Below are 24,632 nucleotides of genomic sequence, written 5' to 3' on the forward strand. Positions count from 1 at the left end.
CCGGCCAGGGACGGGAGGCGGGCTCAGCCGTAGGACAGCGGACGCGTGAGCCTAGGCTGTTGCGGCACAACGGCGAGATTGTGCGCGTGCGCATACGCCTCGTGCGCCGGCGGCGCGTGCGTGGTGCTGCGGCGAGGGAGCGACCATAGAGACCTGGCGGTGAGTGGGTGGAACGTGCCCGCTGGGCACTCTAGCCCGGCGGTTGAGTGAGCTCTATGGCCCAAGGGAGGTGCGAGGGGGAGGGGGTATACTCGGTCTCCGTCAGGGGAAGCGCCCGTCTCGGCGCGGGACGGTGACGTCTGATGACGCAATGGCATTACGTCACAGACAGACCTGCATCACGGATAACGTCGCGGCGACGTGTCGTGCGGTGACATCACAGGGGTATGATGTCACGGCATAACGTCATGGCAGTGTGTGACATCACAGTGAGGCAGTGTAATGCCATGGCAACATCTTAGGGTGATGTCACATTGCTGCGCCATGTTCTGATGACCTCACTGAGTGACATCACAATGCTATGTCACAGTGTCATGGCGTGACAATGCCCCGAGGGGATGTCACAATGACGTGGTGTCCCTGACGAACGTCATGGCAACGCCTTGTGATGACATCACAAAATTGTGTTGTAAGTGTAACGTCATGGCAACGCTTGGTGACACAGTCACACGATACAGCACACCGCGTGACGACACAGCGGCAGCGTGGTACCCAGCCTGCCCGGGAAGGCACTTCACCATCCAGCGCTGCCATGTTCACAAGCTGCTGCCACACGGCACAGCGCAGCAGTGGCACGAGGCAATGGGATACATGGGGCCTTCCCCTCTCAGCACCAGCATGGATCCTGAACTTTGGAAGGCTGTTCAGCCTCATACTTGAAATGAGTGTGCTGGACCTCAGCCCATTTACTAGTGGAAAGGAGCCAGCATCACCAACCCACCCCCATGCCTGGCATCCCCATGGGCAGAGATGCCAGGGGATAAATGCCCTGTTGGACTGACCTTCCCTCTTCCTCAGGAAGTGCCTCCCACTCCCACCCCCACCCCCTTTACAGAATGGTTCCCTTGCTGCAAAGAATCATTAAAGGAGCCAGGTGTGTTCATTCAGATGTTCCTGTTTGGTGATTCTCTCCCCTTTTCCTTCTAGGAGGTTTCTTCATGCACCATTTCCCATCTCTCAGGTTCACCTTGCAGTCATTGCCATGACAGGGCTCTCCAGCCAGCCCCTCTCTTTGGAGAAGCAGAAGCAGTTAGCAGTGAACATCACCCATGTCCTTTCTCTCTATGGCTCCATTGTGGACTCCTACATCATTGTGAGTACTATTCAAAACACAACTGGCTGCGTCTAGACTGGCATAATTTTGCGTTAATACTTTTAACAGAAAAGTTTTTCCGTTAAAAGTATTTCCGCAAAAGAGCATCTAGATTGGCACAGATGCTTTTGCGCAAAAGCGTCCGTGGCCAGTCTAGACGCGATTTTGTGCAAGAAAGCTCTGGCGGCCATTTTTGCCATCAGGGCTTTCTTACACAAAAAATTCCTTCCCTGTCTACACTGGCCCTCTTGCGCACGTATTCTTGCACAAGAGGGCTTATCCCTGAGTGGGAGCATCATAGTATTTGCGCAAGAAGCACTGATTTTGTACAGCACAAAGTCAGTGCTCTTATGCAAATTCAAGCAGCCAGTTTAGACAGCTGGCAAGTTTTTGCGCAAAAGCGCACAAAATCTTGCCAGTCTAGACGCAGCCAATTAAGCTTTGCTGAGAGGTGGCATGGACCAGCTTGTAGGGTACTGGCCTGGGACTTAGGAGACTGGGATTTATTCCTGGCTCTCCCACTGACCCGCTGTATGACTTTGGTCAAGTCATTACCCTATTTTGTGCCTCAGTTTCCCCTCCCGGTCTCTATCTCTTTTGTCTGTTTAGATTGTAAACAATTTGGGGTAGGAACTGTCTCTCACTGTGTGTATGTATGACGCCTAGCGCAATGAGACCATTATCTCAGATGTGGTTTGAGGGCAGGGGGTGGGCTTGGATGATGTGTGCTCTTGCCTAAACTTTCCTCTTCCCCCATCACCCTTTCTTCCCTGAAGGAGTTTTTCACCGATAATCTTTGGGGGAAGCTGCCTTGTTCCTGGCAGGCTGTGCTTACTGATCTCCCCTCACCTCAACTCGCTGCCCTCTTGCTGGAGAAAGGAAAACCGGAGGAAGTTTGGTAAGAACATGCTGCTGTTAAATGGGCTTCACTAGCATCCCCTATAAGCTTGTTTAAGCTGTGGGTTGCAAGGATCATATGATAGCAGGCAGGGTTTGTGTCTGCAGGCTGCACTTTCAATTATGGCAGAGGATGCTTTTCCCTCTGAGTCAGTCCTGACCAATGCCATCCTATGGTGCTAGGGAGTGCTGTGGTGAGAGGGGAAGCCGTCTATCAGAGAAGATATGAAACCCCAAACACTCAGTGGCTAGGTATGTTGATAGGTGTGTTGGAAAAGCTTAGAGATAGATAGTTGTTATTCCCAGTGGCCTAAATCCAGCATTCTGTCTCCTTAGATTCCCCATGCAGTTCAACTTGGATGTGATCTGCTTCCTTACCGCCCATCCCAAACTGCTACATACTGTTCCTCTGTGCTGTTAAACAGCTTGCCATGTTCTACCCCAGAGGTTGCTGCATTTCTCCTGTGGGTGAAGTGATTTGTACAGCTGTAGTCTGTTCGGTCCCTTTAGTGCAACAGCAATGGGAATGCCTTGTCCATATACTAACTGCAGTCCTTTCTCTGTTAGTTATAGCATGGTGTGGCCGCTCTCCTTGCTGGCCTTTAAAGCCACAGCACACACATTGGCTTTCTCCAGAACACCTTGTGGCAGAGGTGGCACATCAGTGGACGGGAGGCCAGAGGAGTTCAAAGAGAACCGATGTCAGAGCTCTAAACTGAATCCCCTTTTCCGGAAGCATGTGAAACCCAAAAAACAGCATGAAATCTGGCAACTCGGGAAGGTTTGTGGATAGCATTTCTTGTCCTTGGTCGGATTGATAACATCTCTGTAGCTATGTTATGTTTCTAAGAAGCACACGGATCTTTTTTGGGGAAGAGGCCTGTCAGGGCTTTTTTCCACTCTGGCACTCCGGGAGCGTACATCAGCCACTTTGTTAGAAGCTCCTGAGATGCGTTGTATGTCACATCAAAGACTTGGAGAGCCAAACTCCACCGAAGGACTTTCTTGTTAGTCTCTTTGACTGAGTGTAGCCAATGCAGAACAGAATGGTCAGTTGCAGAGGAAAGTGTCGTCCCCAAATATATGGTCGTATCTTCTCTAGCGCATATACAATGGCGTAACATTCCTTCTCAGAGACAAACCAGTGGCTTTCCATCTTAGAGAATTTTTTATTGAGGAACTCAGCAGGGTGGAATTGTTGATCTGCACTAAAACTGCCCCCACACCACGCTCTGCATCCGTGGTGAAGAAAGGTTAGGACAAGGTCAGACATGGGACCAGCCTTAAACTGCTTAAGAGCTTCCTGACACTTCTCAGTCCACTTAACCACATTTGGTTGTTTTTTTCTGGTCAGGTCTGTTAAGCTATGTCTACACAACAGCATTATTTTGGAATAACTGACATTATTCTGAAATATCAAAGAGCGTGTCTACACTGCGAGCCATTATTTTGAAATAAGGGTACGTTAGACTACATGCCTCTGGTGACAGAGGCATGTAGATTAGACTACCAGGCATAGGAAAATGAAGCGACGATTTAAATAATCGCCGCTTCATTTACATTTACATGTCTGCCGCGCTGAGCCGATCAGCTGTTTGTCGGCTCAGCGCGGTAGTCTGGACGTGCGGGGGTCGACATCAAAGGCATTTGTCGACCACCCAGGTATGCCTCATCCCAGGAGGCATACCTGGGTGGTCGACAAATGCCTTTAATGTCGAACCCCGCGCATCCAGACTATCGCGCTGAGCCGACAAACAGCTGATCGGCTCAGCGCGGCAGACATGTAAATGTAAATGAAGCGGCGATTATTTAAATCGTCGCTTCATTTTCCTATGCCTGGTAGTCTAATCTACATGCCTCTGTCACCAGAGGCATGTAGTCTAGACGTACCCTAAGGGTGAGCTAGAGGACTTCTTACTCCATCTCCTGGTAACCCTCATTTTATGAAGCATAAGGGAAGTCAAAGGAAATTTGTCCTTTGACTCCCTGCTGTGTAGAAAATGCCAAAAGCCGAGTTAAGCTATTTTGACTTAAGCTACGCAACTGATGTAGCTCAGGTTGCGTATCTTAATTCGACTTTAGCCCTGCTGTGTAGACGTTCCCCTTGTGGTGCAGCAATCTGACTGTAGTGCGGTACATATCGCTTGTGATATCCTGCCAAGCCCAAGAAGAACTGGACCTGTTTTTTTGATTTAGGGACAGGCTGTTTTGGATAGCCTCTACTTTATCCTGTAGAGCTGTGGTCACCAACCAGTAGATCGCGATCTACCGGTAGATCTCGGAAGCTCTAAGAGTAGCTCTTGAGCCCTCTCTGAACTGCGCGCCTGCGTAGTACATTTACATTAGATTTCCTCATTTGAGGAGCAGCTACTCACCGAGCAACAGCACAGGTGAGTAGCTGCAAGGAATGGTGGGAATTTTTTTTTAAAGTAGCAATATAAGGATTGGGGATAGCAAGTGATGGAGAGGAGGAGAATAGAGGGGGCGGGGCTTCAAGGAAGGGGCGGGGCTTCATGGAAGGGGCGGGGCTTCATGGAAGGGGCGGGGCTTCAAGGAAGGGGCGGGGCCGGGCGGTAGATCTTGGCTTGGTCTGTCATTTAAAAAATGATCTTGGGTGTAAAAAGGTTGGAGACCACTGCTGTAGAGGGTTGCTAGTCCCATGACCCATCTGACAGGTAAGTTACCTTGTTAGGCCTATTTGACACTTTGTAGCCTGAACAGTCAGTCCAGCCTCCCTTATGCGCTGGAAGACAGTGTGGAGGTGTTCTAGGTGTTCTGTCCATGGATCAGAGAATACAGCCACATCAGCCAGATAGGCTACTGCAAATTTGCCAAATCCCGCGAGTCGATTACCTACAAGTATTTGGAAGTTTGCAGGTGCATTGCGCAGCCCAAAAGAGAGAACGTTAATTCACACAGCCCCACATGTGTAATGAAGGCTAACCTTTCCTCAGCTGACTCATCCAGAGGTATTTGCCAGTATCTCTTGGTTAAGTCTAGGATGGAGATGAACTGGGTGCATCCCAGTTTCTCCAATAGCTCATCCGTGATGATAGTCCACGCAAAAGCAGATTTCTCCATCTGGTTTGGAGACTAGGGCCACCGGAGAGGCCCACAAACTTTCAGAGGGGTGAATTACACCCATCTCTATCATGTCCTTGATCTTCTTTTCTATAGCCGCTTTGGCTGAAGGAGATATCCGGCAGGGTTGGGCTCTGATGGGGTGAGTTTCACCTGTGTTGATGCAGCGGTAAGCCCGTTTAGTCCATCCTGGGGTGGCTGAAAACATCGGTGCAAAACTGGTGCACAGCTCCTGGATCTGCTGGCACTGCTCACAGCTAAGGCTCATGGGGAGGTTACTTCTTCAATGCCACCCTTGCCTTTCCCATCATAGTAGGCTCCTCCAGGCCACTCAGCGTCATCTCTCTTGTGGGCTGTGAACTGAAAAACCTTCAATTCTCAGGAATAAAAGGGCTTTAGAGAATTAACATGATATACCGTAGGCTTAAGGTTAGGGTCTGGGAACGCTATGAGGTAATTAACTGCTCCTGTGTGCTCTCGGACCATGAACGATCTGTCCCAGGATGCTTCCATCTTATTGGCCTGGAGCACCTTCAAGATCATGACTAGCTCACCTACCTTGAAAGACCACTCTCTGGCATGTTCATCAAGCCAGGCCTTCTGCTCTTGCTGAGCATTCTGTAAGGTTTGTTGAGCTGGGGCTAAAGAGTCTTTGAGGGTGTTTTGCAAGTTGCCTACAAAATCCACAATGTTAGTTCCTGGAGAAGTAACCCACTCCTATTCACCAAGAACATTTGGCCACATTCTAGTTGAGAATAGGACCCTGCGGCCCTGACTGAGCAAGCCAATACCGGGGGCCTGATTTGCCAAGACGTTGCACTCTGAGGTCAATGGAAGCTGCATTGAGAAGCCGGCTACCTCCCTAGGTGTTGCAATTGGGCTTGTTTAGTTTGGAAAAGAGACGATTGAGAGGGGACATGATAGCGGTTTTCAGGTCTCTAAAAGGGTGTCACAAGGACGGAGAAAAAATGTTCTTCTTGGCCTCTGAGGATGGAACAAGAAGCAATGGGCTTAAACTGCAGCAAGGGAGGTTTAGGTTGGACATTAGGAAAAAGTTCCTAACTGTCAGGATGGTCAAAGACTGGAATAAATTGCCCAGGGAGGTTGTGGAATTTCCATCTCTGGAGATATTAAGAGTAGGTTAGATAAATGTCTATCAGGGATGGTTTAGACAGTACCGGGTCCTGCCATGAGGGCAGGGGACTGGACTCAATGACCTCTCGAGGTTCCTTCCAGTCCTAGTATTCTATGATTCTATGAACGTGGATTTCAGTGGCCAGCTCTCCACACCCAAGCTGGACAGCCTGGGCTGTTCTGCTGGTAAGTTCCTTGATGTGTCTGTACCTTTATCTTTTCTTCAGGTGGTGAAGGAACTGAGTGAGGTCAGCAGGTGTGACCATGTGGTTGATATTGGCTCTGGCCAGGTAGGTCTCTGGGAGCCGTGGTTTGCATTATACTTTGCATCCCAGGACCCTCCCTAGCGTGGCGAGGTGCAGGGTCTCCTGCTGCGTGGGTTGGGTGTGGGGCTGGAGCACAGGGTTCCTTTCACTTTTACATCACCATGTGGCGTCCCACCTGAGAGGGCAGGTGACGCTAAGACCTTGCCAGCTAATGGCACATTTGATATAGTGTGAAGTAGTTCACTTCCTAGGAGACCCTATCCCAAAACTCCCAGCACAAACGGTACCAGCTGCTCCCCTCGCTGGCTGCCTTAGCAGAGAGGCCAAAAACCAAATGGATTATGGAGACCAACTTCACCTAGGAGCTGTGTCTCTCTAGGGTCCCTTGTGAAACTTCTGATCAGATGCACGTCCTGCTTTGCACACACGGTGCTTTTGTGGTAGGGCCTTGGAGCTCAGAGGGGTCGCCATGTTCGTCTGTTTCACAAAAACAATGAGTCCTGTGGTACCTTAAAGATTAACCTGTTTTTTTAGGCATCAGCTTTCACAGGCTGCAACCCACTTTGTCAGATGCATCTGATGAAGTGAGTTCCAGTGCATGAAAGCTTATGCCCAAATAAATGTGTTAGTTTTTAAGGTGTCACTGTGTCTTTTACTTGTGTGATCTCAGTCACCACCCCATGGAGTCTCAGGCAGCAGTTCCATTTACAGGGACATATGGGTATCATCCCTTGGCCAGAGACAAGATTGCTGCATGCAGCAATTCCCCGTCCTTTGGCTCTGCTGGCCTGCCTTTCTGTCTCTCTCTCCTTTGCACTTCTGTCCTGTGCTCCTTTTCTACTCTTGCAGTTAATGGGCTAATAATCTCCTCAGCTTTCCACAGCTCAGGTTGATCTAGTCATTAGCCTTTTCTTCCCTCAGTCAAGCCCTTTTGGGGTGGGGGGACACCACTGGTTCCTAGTAGGGCTGTCAAGCAATTAAAAAATGTAATTGTGATTAATTGCGCGCACCTCCCCTTTGAAATGCCACAATGGCGTTTCAATGGGGCAGCGCTGCATGGAGCAACGGCGTTTCCAAGGGGCAGTGCATTAGGAGCCTGGGATCAGCTGGGGACTCCAGCTGATCCCCGGCTCCGCTGTTGCAAAGCCCCTTTGAAGCGCCAAGCAGCACTTCAAAGGGGCTTTGCGACATGGAGTCCAGAATCAGCTGGGCACTCCAGCTGATCCCTGGCTCTGCTTGCACTACCCCTTTGAAGTGCCGTTTTGGTGCTTTAAAGGGGCAGCAACATTAAGAGCCAGGGATCAGCTGGTGGCTCCAGCGATCCCTGGCTCCGCGTTGCAAAGTCCCTTTGAAGTGCCGGAGCGACGGTTCAAAGGGGTAGCGCATTGATGCCTGCGATTAACGCATTAAAAAAATTAATGCATCAGTCCTGTCCTGCATTAATCGCAGGCGTTAACGCAGGTCAATTGACAGCCCTAGTTCCTAGCTCTCTGTTGCAGGCTCCCACCCTAGCATGCAAAAAGTCTGACTCATCCCAGCATCCAGAAAGGTGTCCCCTCTCCCTTCCTATTAACCTTGAATCTTCCAGCAGTGAGGGAGGGAGGGGGAAAAAGATTGAAAAAAATCCAAAGCAGCAGCAGCAGCAGCATTGACGGTTGTCCTGTCTTCCCCTCTAAGGGCCATCTCTCTCGCTTTCTGGCCTTTGGTCTGGGTTTGTCCGTCACAGCGATCGAGGGAGACAGGCGCCTGGTTGACATGGCAACGAAATTTGACCAAGAACTGGTGTGGGCGCTGGAAAAGGAGCAAGCGCGACGAGCCGAGGTAAATGGTGCGGTGGGGGATAGAGGAGGAGCTCCATGCAGATTGGTGGGCTCTTCACGGCAGGAAATGCCTAAAGGTTTGGAAGAACAGCCGAGGGGGTAGGACGCTGGCTTGGGACTGGGGAGACTTGGGTGGGATTCCTGGCCCCTCAAGTAACATTTAATCTACCCCGTACTTCAGTCCCCATCAGTACAATAGGACTGAGCCCCCATCTGCCAAGGATCCGTCTCCAGCTGTGAGATGCTGATACCCCAGTGCTGGAGAGAGATCTCCTGCCACTTCCCACCAGAGCTGGCCTGTCCATAGGATGGTTTGGGGCAGCCACACCAGGACGATGACCCCCTGCGCTCACCATAGCAGTGAGAGCCGGAGCAGCCTGCTCCGCTGTGCTGCCCATCTCTCCCAGCTCGCTGTGCTCCACCTCACCCTGGCACCGACAAGCCAGGCGCCCAGTCCCAGGGCACTCCGGTTCCCGCTGCCATGGTGAAGCAGAGAGATGGGTGGCAGGGTGGAGTGGAGCAGGCTGCGTGGAGGGAGGCCTGACCCCTGCTACCGCCCCACGCCAGGTAATCCCCCGGCTCGTGTCACTTGGGGGAGGGGGCGTCGGGCAAGGAGTGCAATGGGGGATGGGAGAGGATGGAGGCAGCTTGGGGGGTGGGATGGAGTGGGGGCAGGGCCTGCAGTGGGAGTGGCCTAGTGCATAGGGCATTTGCCTGGGGAATGCAGGGCGGTGAGCTTGAGTCCTGCCCACCCTTGGAGCAGCCAGACAGCCAACCCCAGTTTCCCCAGGGATGGAGCAGGCTCTGGCATTAGGAAGGCAGGATAAGGGATGCCCTGAAGGTAAGAGGGTGAGCCGGGGTCTGGAGTGGCTTAGTGGATAGGGCACTCCCCTGTAGAGCACAGTGTGGTGGGGTCAAATCCCATCCCCCCCACCCCTGCCCATCCAGGCAGCCACTGGGGGAGCTGCCCAGGGACCACCCTGCCTCCCACCCCAAAGTAGTCCTGGCTGCAGCCCATTGTTACCGTAAAGGCTGTGCAGGGAAAACGCTAGGCACCAGCTGAGTCCAGTAGCTGCAGCATGGGGCTGAGCTTGCAGCTTGGCTCAGTGACCTTTTGCTATCAGCTTGAGGGGGCTAATTCCCCCCCACACCCCCCAACAGCCAGCCCTGATCTCAGATCATAACCCACATACAGAGAGTTAACCCTGAAGGGCCAGGGGGGAAAGAACCTCCCTTCAGTCTGTGATGGCCCCGGGGGACGGCAGAGTTTGCCCCTGCTTCTCAGGCAGCCGGCATTAACCTCTGGTGGAGGCAGGACCCCAACCTAGCCAGGCCCTTACTCAGCTGCTGCCGAGCGGGGCCCCGACAAACACAGCTGAGTGGCTGCCTGCTTTGCACCTGTGACCCTTCGTCTCTCCCACCCCACAGGATCCACAGGAGAGCTCCCTCCAGGGCCCGAGCCACGTGGTGGGGTGGCTGGACCCCCAAGCACCATGGCGAGAATGCCTCCTCCCAACACCACGCGGAACAGACACTGCTCATTCTTCCGTGGCAGAACGCAGCCTGCCCTTGGAGGCCAAAGCCACGTCGGACTCGCCAGGGCCACGGAAGAGCATTCCCAGTGGCACAGATGTGGCACAGGCAGGCAAGGCTGGAGAGAACAGAATAGGAGGTTGGGGCTGCGGGGCTGCTGCCAGACAGGGGTATGAGGGATCCCCACAGCCCTTCAGAAGCAGAGGCCATGGCTGCATGGCTAATGGGCATCACCTTCTGCATCCACCGAGCCGCCCCACGGCAGTAAATCCCCTGGGGCCGCTGGCAGAGGGCAGGGTGCTCCTGACTGGCTTGCACGCGTGCGGGGACCTCAGCGTCGCTCTGCTCAGACATTTCACCCGCTCCCCCCACGTGGTGGCCATGACCTCAGTCGCCTGCTGCTACATGAAACTCACCACCCGGGAAGAGCCGACCCCCCCAGGCCTCGCCACGCCGCCACCTTCCACCACCGGTTGTGAGTACGGCTACCCTCTGAGCACCTGGGTAGCCGGCCTGCCGGGCCACGCCCTCTCCTACAAGGCTCGGGAAGTGGCCTGCCATGCCATGGAGGACTACGTGCTGCGGCTGAGGAGCAACAGCCCCATCCTGCGGACCCACTGTTACCGCGCCATGCTGGAGGCGCTGATCCGGGCAGCCGACCCGGCAAAGAGACGCCTTGGCGTGCAGACCATCAACAAGGCCCACCAGCTGCCCTTCGAGGAGTGAGTCAGGCCACTTTGCAACGCCAGGCCTCACCCTGTCCTGCTCCTCACATGGAGTGCGACATCCCGAGAGGCCCTGGAGACCAGATATGGGACTCCAGGGCTGACTCCCTATTGGAGATGGGAGCTCTGATCCAACTGAGGAATCTCCTCCCTCCCCCCAGCTCAGGGGCTGTTTGGATACAGAACTGAGGTGGAAACGAGTGAGGACCCTGCCCCGATTTCTAGCACCCGACTCACTGCTAGTTGCAGGATTCTCCACTTTTCACACACGGGGAAACTGAGGCATGGTGGAGTCATTGCCTCCCCCCTGGCTAAGCTGAGGGTAACTTGGTTATTGGGCTCCGGGCACATGGGCAGTCTGCTACCCCTGTTGCCTCTAACTACCGAGCAGTATATTGGGCAGCTGCATTAACTAGGAGTTCAAGCGAGGTGGTGGGCAGCTAGGGCTGCTGGCTCCTGTTCCCTGCACGGGGATGGGAGTGCAGTTTGGTGGCTAAAGGCTGGGCCTGCGAGCAAGGCCCATGGGGGAAAGGGGGCCGGGAGCTTGGGCTGAGTCGCCCTGGGGCGGGTGGCCAGGAGCAGAACTGATGGGGCCGTGCTGCTTCGCCTTGGCAGGTACGCCCGGCTGGGCTTGCAGCGCGTGGGGCTGGACCCCCTCACCCCTCTGGACCAGGCCCGCGTGGAGGCCATGCTGGCCCAGCAACAGAACGTGGTGGTCTTCTTCAGCCTGGCACTGCTGCTGGCGCCGCTGGTGGAGACCCTCATCCTGCTGGACAGGATGATCTACTTGCAGGAGCAAGGTGAGTGGCTCAGACAGATCCGGCCCCCTCCCTAGCCTGGGCAGAAGCACCCCGCTCCTTCACACTGGAGGGGCTGTGCTCATTGGTACTTCCCCTGAGCTGCTCCTTGTAGCCATTTGGCTGTGAGGTTGCGGGGAGGGGGGGGGATTTTAACCCGCCACCTGCCGCGGACAAGCATGTTCGTCCCTGAGACCCTGGATGCAGCATGCTGGTGTTTTCCACTTCATTGCCCCTTGCCAGCAGCCCTTTCTAATCCACAGAGCCCCCGGCCTCAGTACTCCGCTCACTCCTCACTGGGCGAGCAAGGCCTCCCCCTTAGCGGGCTCGCAAGGCCGCCCGTCCACCTCCCTGCTTAGGAGGCTGGCGAGACCACTGGTACCGGCCTTCTGTTCACCTGGCGAGAAAGCACATGCATTCCTGTCTCTACAGCCACCGCCAGGCTAGCACCTGTGGTTGGGGCAAATTATTCTTTCAAACAAGCAGCCAGGCTGGTAAGAACTCCCTCCACGGTGATGGGCCGCCCTCACGTGAACCACTCTGCCCCTGCTCCTGCTCTTCCCCTGCAGGCTTCCAGTGCAAGTTGATTCCCTTATTTAGCCCGAAGTTCTCGCCCCGGAACCTAGTGCTGGTGGCGGCCAAGGCGGGGCTGGACTCTGCGTTAGCCAGGCTGGCAGGGGAAGACTGACACGGATCAGCCTCCATTGGTGATCAGGAATCACCTGCGGCAGCAGCCTCTGAGGAGGAACGTGGCAGTCCTTTAGGAGAGGAGGCGCTCGTAAGAAGCAGGATTGGGGAAGGCCAGGGCTATGCCCAGGTGGCTACCGCGGCCTCACACAGTTCTGCAGCAGTTGCACATGGGGAAAGAGACAACATGGACCTCCAGGACCACCCCCACTTCCTGGAGTTCTGAGCCACGTGGCAGCTGTGGGCCAGCCCCAGCAAAAGTCCAGCAGGGACTGACAAACAACAGGCAGCAGCTGCTGCACCACCAGTTGCTAATGGGCTACTTGCCCACTCTGCACCTCTAAGTGCCCCCTCCCTGTTCCTGGCCTTGCATATCTCCCCTCCCCCTTCAGCTGACCCACTCACCCACAATGAACAACCCCCTCAAGAGCAGTGGGGCATACTGCTGGGTTGGCCTTGTCCGTCGCTGCCCCCTTTCTCCTTGCCTTGTCTACATGGACCGTAAACTCTGAGGACTGGCCTCGACTGACACGGGTCTGTGCAGCACACAGGGGCTGGGCCGTGCTGTAAACTACCCCTGCTTGTTACATCCCAGCTTGGGAGGTGCTCACCCCTTTTATCCCCTGGACAGAGTGGAAGCAGGGCTAAGTGATTCTCCTAAGGTCACCTATACAGGCTGTTGCAGAGATGGGATCTGATCCCAAGCTGGCAACCCCCAGGCCAGGCCTCCTTCCCCTGTACCCAGAGGCTGAGCCTAACAGACCCACCTCAACTGTAGCTGAATTAGGGCTCCCTGGAGCTCCCCAGCCCTCCACCAGATTCAGCCAGGGGGGAAAAGTTACTGCTATGGTGATAACTCTCTCGGCCTGTGCAGCTTGGCTGTTTGCTCCAGCCTCCCTGCCCCCATCTCTGACTCAGCTCCATGCCACACCCACCTGGCTTCTCTCAGATACCCCCCCCCCCTTCCATTCAGCCCGTCATCCCCCCCACCCACCCAAACAAGAACCAGGGAGTTACCATGCCCTCAGCGGCCATCGCTGCATCGGCTCCTCGTGAACATCATACCTCTCCCCGAGCCCCCAGCTGTTCAGACTGTCAGCGCCACAACACGGGCCGTGTTTGTACAGCCCCGAGCGCAGCCTTTGCACTCTGCCGTAACACACAGAGTCACAACCCTGACCCGATTCTAAGCAGGCAGCCCCATGCGGCTTTCTGGCCAGGCACTCACAGAAGGGATGCACATCCCTTGGCTCTGCAAGAAAGATGGTCAAGGCTGGCCTACAAAGGGGGGGTGGTCAAGACGTCTTTATTGCAGGCTGGCAACAGAGGGGTCTGCAGCCACTGCTATCGCCTTGGGCTGGGCAGCAAGGCCTTTGCTGTCCAGAGTAAGCCCACGACTGGGGACTCTAGAAGCAGCTGCCCACACGGGTCATAGGCATCGGCCTGTCTCTCCCACGACAGAGGGGCTAATACCAATAGGACTTCTTAGGTCGGCGCGTCTCCACGATGCCCTGAAGCTCCATAATTTCTTCTTCAAATGTTTTCAGGGAGGGCCGGTAGGTCCTGTCCAGCAAGTCATCCACCGAGGTGTCCTTTGGCCCCTCTGCCCGGGGGAAAGAGGGGACAGTAGGTTACAACCCTGATCTCAGCACCACCTCTACCAGGCTGATACAATAGGTCTGCACGGCAGAGATGGCTGTGGGGCAGAAGGGGTTTTGCTCCCATGCGGCCAGCCTAGCCGTGGGGGAAGGGAGCCAGAAAGTATCCCCATTAGCCTGTGGGGCCAGCCCAGCACTGGGAGGAGTCAAATTCTAGTCCAGCTCATGTCTCAGGGGAATCGGACTGGACCACCGCATGCCCAGGGCAAGGAGGAATGAGCCCTGCTCTCTGATTCGGGAGGGGCGTGCTCCTGTTCTGAGCTGGTCCACGCTGGCGTCAGCAATGACACATCCTGCTGGGCAGGGGCGAATTAGGCCCATCTCTTGGGAGCTGAACAGGCTCGAGCTGGGATCACAAAGGCACAAACTCAAAAGCTACATGGGCTTATACGGTCTCTTTCCATACAGGAAATAAACGTCAGAGGAATCGGGGCCAAAGAGACACGTGACCATAAGTGGCTCTTGGCTTCCCAGTGCCTGGGTGTGGTCAAGGCACTTCTGAGCCAGGCCCCAGGCTGTGGGGCAACGCACAATACAAAAACAGCTCAAGGAAACACTACCCCTAGCACATTCAACGCCCGGGCCTGATTCCCAGCACAGCATAAGAACGGCCGTACTGGGTCAGACCAAAGGTCCATCCAGCCCAGTAGCCTGTAAGCCGACAGTGACCAGCACCAGGTGCCCCAGAGAGGGTGGACTGAAGACAATGATCAAGCGATTTGTCTCCTGCCATCTCTCTCCAGCCTCTGACAGAGGCCAGGGACACCATTTCTATCCCCTGGCTAATAGACTTTTATGGACCTAACCTTCATGAAATTATCTAGCTTCTCTTTAAACTCTATTATAGTCCTAGCCTCCTCTGGCAAGGAGTTCCACAGGTTGACTACACACTGTGTGGAGAAGAACTTTCTTTTATTAGTTTTAAACCTGCTACCCATTAATTTCATTTGGTGTCCTCTAGTTCTTCTATTATGGGAACTAATAAATAACTTTTCTTTATCCACCCTCTCCACACCACTCCTGATTTTATAGACCTCTATCATATCCCCCCTCAGTCTCCTCTTTTCTAAACTGAAAAGTCCCAGTTGCTTTAACCTCTCTTCATATGGGACCCGTTCCAAACCCCTAATCATTTTAGTTGCCCTTTTCTGAACCCTTTCCAAGGCCAAAATATCTTTTTTGAGGTGAGGAGACCACATCTGTACACAGTATTCAAGATGTGGGCGTACCATAGTTTTGTACAGGGGCAGTAAGATATTCTGTGTTTTATTTTCTAACCCTTTCTTAATAATTCCTAGCATCCTATTGGCCTTTTTGACCACTGCTGCACACTGTGTGGAAGTTTTCAGAGAACTATCCACGATAACTCCAAGATCTCTTTTCTGATTTGTTGTAGCCAAATTAGCCCCCATCATACTGTACCTATAGTAGGGGTTATTTTTCCCTGATGTGCATTACTTTACACTTATCCACATTAAATTTCATTTGCCATTTTGTTGCCCAATCACTCAGTTTGGTGAGATCTTTTCGGAGTCCCTCACAGTCTGCTTCTGTCCTGACTATCCTAAACAGTTTGGTATCATCCGCAAACTTTACCACCTCACTGCTTACCCCTTTCTCCAGATCATTTATGAATAAGTTGAAAAGGATTGGTCCCAGGAGTGACCCTTGGGGGACACCACTAGTTACCCCTCTCCAATCTGAAAATTTACCATTTATTCCTACCCTTTGTTTCCTGTCTTTTAACCAGTTCTCAATCCAAGAAAGGACCTTCCCTCTTATCCCATGGCCATGTAATTTACACAAGAGCCTTTGGTGAGGGACCTTGTGAAAGGCTTTCTGAAAATCTAAGTATACTATATCTACTGGATCCCCCTTGTCTGCATGTTTGTTAACCCCTTCAGAGAACTCTAATAGATTAGTAAGACATGATTTCCGTCTACAGAAACTATGCTGACTTTTGTCCAACATATTATGTTCTTCTACATGCCTGACAATTTTATTCTTTACTATTGTTTCGACTGATTTGCCCGGTATTGACGTTAGACTTGAAGCGCCTGCAGGAAAGCGTCACCATCGCCACACAACAGCCTCTGGGCACTGGGAAGCAGGTTGCAAGTTAGAGCAGCTCCGTGGCTGCTCTCACTTACACCAAAGCCTGAGCAGTGCACAGCTCTTGAGCTCAGAGCACGAAGGCAGCTTGGAGCCATTCACGGGGCTAGAGCGACCAGGAATCAACCCCTAGCACTGCACATGCTGCAGACACCGGCGGAAACAGGAACCAGGGGATTTCAGTACCTCTCTGTGCCTGACTCCAGTCCCCTGAAGAAGTGGGTTATGCCCACGCAAGCTCATGGTACTATATCAAATGTTTTGTTAGTCTCCACGGTGCTGCAGGACCACTCAATTTTTAAGTTACAGACTAACACAGCTACCCCTCTGAGACTTTAGGAGAGCCCAAGGACCGGATGGGCCACAAACAGAGCTCTCCTTCCACCGTGCCAGGGGCCCTCTGGAGCCGGGGTGCATGGAGAAAGCTGGCTCTGGCAGTACCAATGCCTTGGCCTGTCTCCCAGGCACCTTCCCGCCGTTCCCAACAGAAAGCAGTGTCCGGTTGCCTGGGGCAAGCGGCAGAAGCCCCCGGCAAACCTGCTCACCTTTCCACTGCTCTGGGATGATGCCGTCCCGGCGCTGGTGGACGGGTAAGGGGATGATCCTGCCGGTTCGCAGAGACACCCTCACCCGTTCCCCCTCTTCAGTGTAGCGCCATTGCACCTCGGTGGGCTTCCTGGGGGAGAAGGGCAGGGGGACAGTGGCTCAGACAAGATCCCGGGGGGAGAGGAGCTGCTGAGAAGGCAGCCAGAAGCCTCCCAGGTGGTTTTTATTGGTGTCTTTGGAAAAAAAAAGGCTTTCACCCGCCACAGCACAGCGCCCCCTAGCATCTTACAAGGGTGCTGGAGTTAGCACTGACCCTGAGGAATGACACCCCGCCCCCCAACTCCTCCAGCACAGGACCATGCTGGGCCACTGGGGTCAGCACAGACTCCCCATAGCACATCACCTCCCTACTGACTCCCCCCCCCCGCCCCCAGCCCCACACTGGAGTCAATTCTGCATTGTCTATTGATTCCTTGATGCTTCCCTCCCCACTGTTGATTCCTTATGACTATCTGCCTCACCGTGGCACCTACCAGCCCCTTATTGGCCAGCGTCCCACCGTGCTGTTTAGACACAGAACAAAGGCCCTGCCAAAAGCAACCTGGACTCTAACCCTGAGGCTACGTCTACACTGGCCCCTTCTCCGGAAGAGGCATGCTAATTTCTAACTTTGGAATAGGGAAATCCGCGGGGGATTTAAATACCCCCCCGCAGGATTTAAATAAACATGGCCGCCGCTTTTTTTTCAGCTTGGGGAAAAGCCGGAAAAGAGTGTCCAGACTGGCGCGATCCTCCGGAATAAAGCCCTTTTCCGGAGGATCTCTTGCAAGTAGGAATAAGAGATCCTCCGGAAAAGGGCTTTATTCCAGAGGATCGCGTCAGTCTGGACGCTCTTTTCCGGCTTTTCCCCAAGCCGGAAAAAAAGCGGCGGCCATGTTTATTTAAATCCTGAGGGGGATATTTAAATCCCCCGCGGATTTCCCTATTCTAAAGTTAGAAATTAGCATGCCTCTTCCGGAGAAGGGGCCAGTGTAGACGTAGCCTGAGTGTCTCCCATTCAAAAGCTGGCCAGGTCTAGCACTGCTTAGCTTGACAGATCAGGTCAGATCCTGGCTGAAGGCAGCGCCTTCGGTGAGGGTTGAACACGATACCCGCCTCCCATAGGCGGCTGGAAGGATACCCGCAGGCCCAGCCAAGCCCCGGGCCAGCCCACCGGAGCCCTGGGGTGCACTTACCTGTCCTGAGGGTCAACCAGGGAGATCTGTCGGAGCAGCAGGGGCGCCTCCCTGGCGATGTACATCCCCGGGTTATCGGCGGTTTTCCCTACGTAGCAGTAATGCTGGAAACGGAGAGCTTGGGTTCAAATCACCGCCTCTCTCTCTGACACACTGGCCTGACCCGAGTCCCTCAGGCCAGGAGACCATCCCGGCCAGGGCAGGGACTGAACTGGGTTGTGGCCGTTTATACTGCAACTTCTCACTAGCACCAGTGGCTACTGGAGAAGAGGGGGGAAATATAACCTTTCTGCAGCACATTACAAGCAGATTTAACCTCACAGCCCACCCCGGTAGTGTAGGTTATCCCTGTCTTACAGATGGAGAAACTGAGGCGCAGCGAGGGGAATGACTTGCCCCAGTGCTTGGGAAAGGATCACTGCATTCATTCTCAGGGGTCCTTGGGCACCATGCACCAGACACTCAGAAATCCCCAAGCAGCAATGAGGATAGAATGCAGATCCTCCTGCACTGACAGCCCAAGCCCTTGCTGCCTGAGCCAAAGGAAAATCCCCATTAGCAATACAGGGGCTATGACACACACAGTAGAGCAGTTCTGATTCCAGCTGGCCAACACATACATTGAGGCTTTTCCCTCCCTCCTCTCCTTCCCTTACCGTATTCAAACCTTCCACGAAGACCCAGTTGCGAGCTCGGATGACCTGGTTCACCATTCCTTGTTTCCCAGTATCTTTGCCAATTAATATCTCCACCTGAAACCCAAAAGTCCCTGTTAGACCTCTACATGGGACCTCCATCTAGGGGCACAGAAACTCAAAAGACACCAGCCAGGTCAGGAGACAATCTTGGGACAGTGGGGGGGGAGGGGGGAGGGAGAAATGAACAGAGAGCGCTCCATCTGCTTCTTCTCCTCTCCTGAGACCAGAGATAAAGCAGATGGCTCCGTTACACACACAAACGCGCGCCGGTAGTGGCTCTCACCGGGGCAGCTGACTTGTGCATTCCCGAGATCAAGGCCCAATCCCTCTCTGCAGGGAGCCGTTTTAAAAAGGAGAGTCCTTGCCCAGAGCAGCAGACAATGGAAACCGAGTCAGCTGTCATGGCAAATCTGGGTAACTCGGCATCCTGGCACTAGGAGCATTTAAAACAGAGGTAGGAAACGGTGGGGGGCCGCTGACCCACAGAAAAATCGGGGGGTTGCATAAAAGTGGGGGGGAAACTCAATGACATGGCCCCCAAATGAGAAGAAGAAAGATGCCCCCCACATTCCTCTTGCTCATCAGAGCCTAGGGGAACCCAGGCTAGTAGACTGTGTGCGCTTTAGGGATGTTAAATTTCAATTAACTAACTAATGGAATGGTCAATGGCATTTCCATCGGCTATTCGATTAGTTGATAAAGACGCCTCCAGCTTTGAACTGTAGCAAGAGCCCTGCCAGCGGAAGCCGGTGTCCAGCAGAGCTACATTTCAAAAGCAGAATCACGGGAGAAGCGGCGCAGTGGAGACTGTTTCGGCCCCTGCTCGTGCTGTTTCCCACTGTGCCTCTATCTCTCCTGCGCCCTATGGAGACAGTGCTGGGGAGAACCGGCTTTTAAAAGCCCTGCCCCCCAGCACCAGCTCCTGCTCCCCCCCTTGCTGCCTCTCTCTGATGGAGACAGAAAGCGGCGGAAGCAACTAGTCACATCACTAGTCGACTATCCGATACGCTTATGCTTACATCCCTAGGGTGGGGGGGATGGAGCATCAGCGTGGGCTCCCCAATGCTAGTTGGGAGCCCTGAGCCTCTGAAGCTGAATCCAGGCAAGCCAGGGGCTATCTCCCGCCCTGGGGCCTCAAGTTCCTCATCCCTGATGAAAGAGGCATATTTGCAGGTGGTTGGACTAGAAGGCTATGGCATGGAATGAACAGACACAGTGTAACAGCAACGGCTGGGGCCTGGCAGGAGGTCCTAGCCAGGAAAGCAGGAGGATGCTGCCAACTGTGACAGAGAATGGGGGAAGGTTCCGCACACAGATGGCAACGTGGCCGGGGACTGTCAGTCCTTGAGGCTGCTGGGAGCCCCACGCTAGACCGTCCCAATGGGAAATTGCTCCTCGCTGGGGCTCACCGTGTCCCCGCGGAACACCTTCCACTCCTCCTTGCTGATGGGCTCCACAAACACCTTCTTGCGCCTCTTCCCCGGGGGGTTGTGGGCCTTGGCCGCAGCTGTCCAGGGCCGGTAGACACCGTGGCGATAGTCCGGGGGCAGCTTCATCCTGGCCGCCATGGCGAGCAGCACAGTCAGACGCATGGTCCTGCCAGGCGAGGGCAGTCACGGACCCCCAGATCCAGCAAGGGCCAGGCCTGAGGTCACCAAGCAAATCAGTGTCAGAGTTAAGCAAGAGCACCCCAGGTGTCCTCCCTCCCGGTCTCCTCTTCTGCCCCATATTTCTTTGCTCCACTCCCCTCCCTGAGCCACGGAAGGAACCCAGGAGTCCTGGCTGGTCTATGCTGCTGTGTGTATGTTGCCCCAGCAATAGAGCATGGAGGGGAGGAGAGATTTTAAGAGAGGCATCAGCAAGGCGCTAATTTTCCCTAGGGGGGTTTCCAGCCTTTGCTCCCCACTCGCAGCAGAACTTAGGAGCCCTGCTTGGTGCACCCCCCATCACACCACTGCAGCTGCCCCACGGCCCCTGCATGCAACCCAAGCCAGCCCTTGGAGAGAGATGCCCCCTGCTCACCTCGGTCCCCGCAACCCCCAACCCCTCCAGCACCGGTTTGCAGTTGCAAGGCGCTTGCAGACGCATGTGTCTTTGGAGGACGAGGCGCAAGGCCCCCTGGGACTTGTAGTCCCGCGGTGTAGCTTGATCGCGATGCACCCTGGGATTCGCCGTCCTCGTGCTGCAGCGTTGCATTCTGGGATTGGTAGTCCTAGCCCTGTTGCAATCCTACATTCCGGCCTCTGTCCGGTTGCATGGCATGCTGGATCTGGGGGCGGCCTCTCCTCCTCCTCCCCCCGCCTCCCTCGATTTTCTTGCATTGCATTCTGGGTTAGGCTGCTCCTCCCTCCTTGCCCTATTGCATGGCATTCTGGGTATTGCAGGCTATTCTCCCCCCCTTATGCTGCATGGCATTCTGGGTATTGCAGGCTATTCTCCCCCCCTTATGCTGCATGGCATTCTGGGTATTGCGGCGTCCTCTCCTCCCCCAATCATCTCCTGTTGCATTGCATTCCGGGTTTCAGCTTCTCTTGTTGCGTTGCGTTGCGTTGCGTTGCATTGCATTCTGGGTATTGCACCCCCTCCGTCCTGTTGCATTGCATTGCGGGTTTTACAGCTGCTCCCGCCTTCTCTTGCTGCATTGCATTCTGGGTATTGCACCCCCTCCGTCCCGTTGCATTGCATTCCGGGTTTTACAGCTGCTCCCGCCTTCTCTTGCTGCATTGCATTCTGGGTATTGCACCCCCTCCGTCCCGTTGCATTGCATTGCGGGTTTTACAGCTGCTCCCGCCTTCTCTTGCTGCATTGCATTCTGGGTATTGCACCCCCTCCGTCCCGTTGCATTGCATTGCGGGTTTTACAGCTGCTCCCGCCTTCTCTTGCTGCATTGCATTCTGGGTATTGCACCTCCCCACCCCCAGTCCTGTGTCATTACATTCAGGGAGCTACCAGGCAGGCAGCTAGGGAAACATGGACAGAGAGCTGGGGGCAGCTAGAGTCAGCATCTAGCTCCCAGTTCCCTGCAAGGGGCAGCAACAGATGTTCTTCAGAGAAGGACACGTGTATCATGGAATAGACTGTAACCAATTGCCTTAATTTTCCAGCAAGCAAAAAAGTCGAATACTGAAAAGTTTGGTTGGGAAGCAAAAAACTATCCCAGTGTTTGTCTTTTTGACATACTCAAATATTTCCATGGAAATAGACCCTTTTGGGGGGGAAGAAAAAATAAGTAGCTTATCAGTCCCCCCAATGTTTTTTCCCACCAGTATTTTAATGGAGACTTTTGGACCAGCCCTACTGGCCAGCGTTGTGCCAGCCACAGACCTGACGTATTTTGTCCCCGTCACACAAATCATCACATCCTAGAAATGTCAGGCAGGAAGGGTCCCGAAGTGGTCGTCACCTCCTGCCCTGGCAGCGAAACAGAACCAAGTAAACCTAGATCATTCCTGACAGATGTTGGTCCAGCCTGTGCTTAACATTTTTTCCAGTGATCAGGACTCCACAACCTCCCTTGGCCACCTTCTCCAGATAGGGTGACCAGATAGCAAGTGTGACACATCAGGACGGGGTGGGGGGTATAGTCGCCTACATAAGACAAAGCCTCAAATATCAGGACAGTCCCTATAAAGCTAGGACAGTTGGACACCCTTACTTCCAAAGCTTCGCTGCCCTGATGAAGGTCTTCCCAGGGCTGCCGATGGGGGAAGGTGTAAAGAGGCCACAGGAGCCCCAAGTCCTTCTAAAAAGTGGGGCTGCGGGCTGCTACCACAGCAGCAGTAGCCAGGGTCGGCCTGAGGCGGGCTGCGGCAGCTGGCGCCCCAGGCGGAACACGTAATCGGCGCCCCTGCCTGTACGGCCGTGACGTCATCATTGGGCGCCCCGTTGAAGTCGGCCTATGCTCACCGGCTGCCCCTGGCAGTAGCCCTTTAAAACTCTGATGGACCTTCAGACAGTGCTGAGGACTAGCTAAGGAAGACTAACCTCTAGCCCCACCCCTTCAGCCTGAGGCCCCGCCTTTCTGGGAGCTCTGGAGCCAATCCCCCCGCCCCCCACACACATGCACACGTTGCCCAGGGCCCAGCAAAGTCTGTTGCCAGCTTTAATTCTTCCAATATCCAGAGCCAGCACCCTGGGCAAACTTGTGTTTTGGTGCCCTGACCCTTGTGGGCATAGCATGCCCTATTTCCCCTGGGCTCCCCACCTGCTGCACCCCTCCTGCGCCCCCTTTCACCATTAACCCCTGCATTGTGCATCTTTGCCCCCAGCCTCTGCACAATGCCCAACCCCTGCACTTTGCTTCCACCGGTGCCCCCAACCCGCAGCCCTGCGCTTCCAGCATGTCCTGCCATAATGCCCCCCGCCCAGCTCCCTCCACCCTCTTTACCCAGCACCATCCATGCCCAGTTGCCCTCCACCCTGGGCCTGGGCCCAGTTTGCCCATCCCCAAGACCAGCCCTGTCAATATCTAACCTAAATCTCCCTCGTGAGGCAGGCTTGGCTCATTTTATACATCAACAGCTTTTGCCAAACCCATCGCCTTTCAGAACAGAGTTTCTAGAGAAGCCATGCACGGATACTACAGAAAACCAGTTTCACATCACTAGCTATAGAACGCTCTAGAGCTGGGACTGACACTTTTAGTATGGGCCTGTCCAGCGTCTGGCACAACTGGGCCCCACTTCTGCCCAGGGCCTCAGGAGGACGTGCTCTAATTACACCACGTATCCCATGTATTTTTGTTCCATGCTGACCACGTTACTGCACGCTGCAGCTTTGCATTCTGGTCACTACGTGCCTCGGTGCCTACGGCGTGGCCACCGTGCACACCAGGAGCCTTACAAATCAAGCCTGTGCATCAGCCGCTGGAGCGCTGCTGGGCTTATTGCTGCCCTGATCTCCAGGCACCTGACCCACGGAGGCCAAAGTAGCTCTTGTGCCAGCCAGAGCCCCAGCGGGGGGCTGGACCCATGCTTTCACTGCAGCGTGGCACAGAGGCACGTTGTGCAGCCTAGCAGGCCCACCATTCAAATGCACAGGAAACAGGGAAGGGGACCAGCTCTGCCCCACCCCTGCTTAGTCCTCATCTCCCTGCATCCGATGCAAGACAGCCACAGGGATGACCGCACATGCTCAGAAGAGACTCAGGGGGCATGCTGGGAAGTGTAGTTTGCTGGAAGCACTTGGCAAGGCTCCAGCTTTTCTCCATTTTCTATTCAAGCTCTCACGCCAGAGCGCTGCCATCCTGAGTCCCAGGGCAGGGCAGGGCTGAGACCTCTGCTGTGCTCTGTTCCTGAACATCCTTGCAGCTCAGGGCAAGTGCTCAAAAGCAGAAAGGTGGCACATTTTCAGCCAGACTTCCAACACCTCCAGCTCCCCCAGCCTGCTTGTGCCTGCCTCTTTCTTAGCAGCACTGCTGGGCATGCAGCTTTTTGCAGACAGGCCTGGGGCCCCTTGCAGGGCAGAATCTAAGCAAAGGAGACAAGGCAGGTTGCAGGCACCATGCCCCAGGTCATAGGGGCAGGCAGGCAGGGGAGTTCTTCGGCGTTTCCTTTGCATTACAGGAGCATCGAGAAACCCCACCTGAGATGCCCAGCCCCTTTGTACCAACCACCGCACAGACACCAGTCCCGGGCGGGGAGGCTAGGAGAGAGATAAGCGACTTGCCTACAGCTGCACCAGGCATCTATGGTGATCTCTGGAACTAAACCCAGTTTTCCCTGCAGGGGCTTTAGCACTAAAACCATCCTTCATCCAGCTTTTCACACTGTTCTCAAAGCAGCTTACAGAAGCGTCACGCGCCCCCTTTACAGATGGGGAAACTGAGGCCGCTCAGACAAGGTTGGGGGGGGGGATCTTGCCAGCCTGCCTGGGCTGAGTTGGACTGGCAGGATTTGGGGCTGGTCGAAAACCCACCTGTCTGACTCACGTGGCCAGAGTATTGTCAGGCTGCTCCCACACAGCTGGAGCCAGAGTTGCTCCGGGGACTAGAGCTGGAGAGGCCAGGGCCCCACCTCCCCAACCCCCCATGCAGGCAGGGCCTGCCTGCCATGGTTGGCCATGAAGCCAGTTACCCAATAAGCATTCCAATAAGCCTAATGCTTACCGGGTAACGGGTGAAACGGTGAACC

The 24,632-nt window shown here is 54.5% G+C and overlaps 2 protein-coding genes across 7 annotated transcripts; one reads left to right on the forward strand and one right to left on the reverse strand.

Annotated features, from left to right (window-relative positions):
- The first annotated feature begins 19 nt into the window (after positions 1–19).
- METTL25B (methyltransferase like 25B) lies at positions 20–14,909 on the forward strand. 6 transcript variants are annotated; one of them, XM_025180112.2, is made up of 9 exons: positions 20–159; positions 1,147–1,312; positions 2,089–2,210; positions 2,777–2,990; positions 6,652–6,714; positions 8,368–8,511; positions 9,939–10,765; positions 11,384–11,568; positions 12,135–12,681. In XM_025180112.2, the coding sequence occupies exons 2-9, from the start codon at positions 1,202–1,204 to the stop codon at positions 12,251–12,253; spliced, it is 1,785 nt and encodes a 594-aa protein (XP_025035897.2). In that variant the 5' UTR covers positions 20–159; positions 1,147–1,201; the 3' UTR covers positions 12,254–12,681. The 6 variants fall into 6 exon arrangements, with proteins under 6 accessions (XP_025035897.2, XP_075763636.1, XP_025035896.2 ...); XM_075907521.1 differs by lacking the exons at positions 20–159; positions 12,135–12,681 and adding exons at positions 261–384; positions 14,319–14,909; XM_025180111.2 differs by lacking the exon at positions 20–159 and adding an exon at positions 263–384.
- MRPL24 (mitochondrial ribosomal protein L24) lies at positions 13,543–20,673 on the reverse strand. The gene is made up of 6 exons (XM_075907524.1): positions 20,524–20,673; positions 19,911–20,146; positions 18,460–18,555; positions 17,804–17,907; positions 16,568–16,698; positions 13,543–13,855 (listed from the first exon to the last, which is right to left on the reverse strand). Exons 2-6 carry the CDS (start codon positions 20,091–20,093, stop codon positions 13,719–13,721), a joined length of 651 nt encoding a protein of 216 aa, XP_075763639.1. The 5' UTR covers positions 20,094–20,146; positions 20,524–20,673; the 3' UTR covers positions 13,543–13,718.
- Between the last annotated feature and the right edge of the window lie 3,959 nt (positions 20,674–24,632).

Source organism: Pelodiscus sinensis, chromosome 24 (genome assembly GCF_049634645.1).
Source record: "Pelodiscus sinensis isolate JC-2024 chromosome 24, ASM4963464v1, whole genome shotgun sequence".
Lineage (NCBI taxonomy): Eukaryota > Metazoa > Chordata > Testudines > Trionychidae > Pelodiscus > Pelodiscus sinensis.

Excerpts from the sequence above, each read along its gene's own strand:
- METTL25B (XM_025180111.2), top strand. The coding sequence starts at position 311 with ATGGCATTACGTCACAGACAGACCTGCATCACGGATAACGTCGCGGCG. Across the intron at positions 2,991-6,651 it reads AAATCTGGCAACTCGGGAAG|GTGGTGAAGGAACTGAGTGA; the intron begins GTTTGTGGATAG and ends TCTTTTCTTCAG. Across the intron at positions 6,715-8,367 it reads TTGATATTGGCTCTGGCCAG|GGCCATCTCTCTCGCTTTCT; the intron begins GTAGGTCTCTGG and ends TTCCCCTCTAAG.
- MRPL24 (XM_075907524.1), bottom strand. The coding sequence starts at position 20,093 with ATGCGTCTGACTGTGCTGCTCGCCATGGCGGCCAGGATGAAGCTGCCC. Across the intron at positions 16,699-17,803 it reads CTGGTTGACCCTCAGGACAG|GAAGCCCACCGAGGTGCAAT; the intron begins GTAAGTGCACCC and ends CTTCTCCCCCAG. Across the intron at positions 13,856-16,567 it reads CATCCCAGAGCAGTGGAAAG|AGGGGCCAAAGGACACCTCG; the intron begins GTGAGCAGGTTT and ends TCCCCCGGGCAG.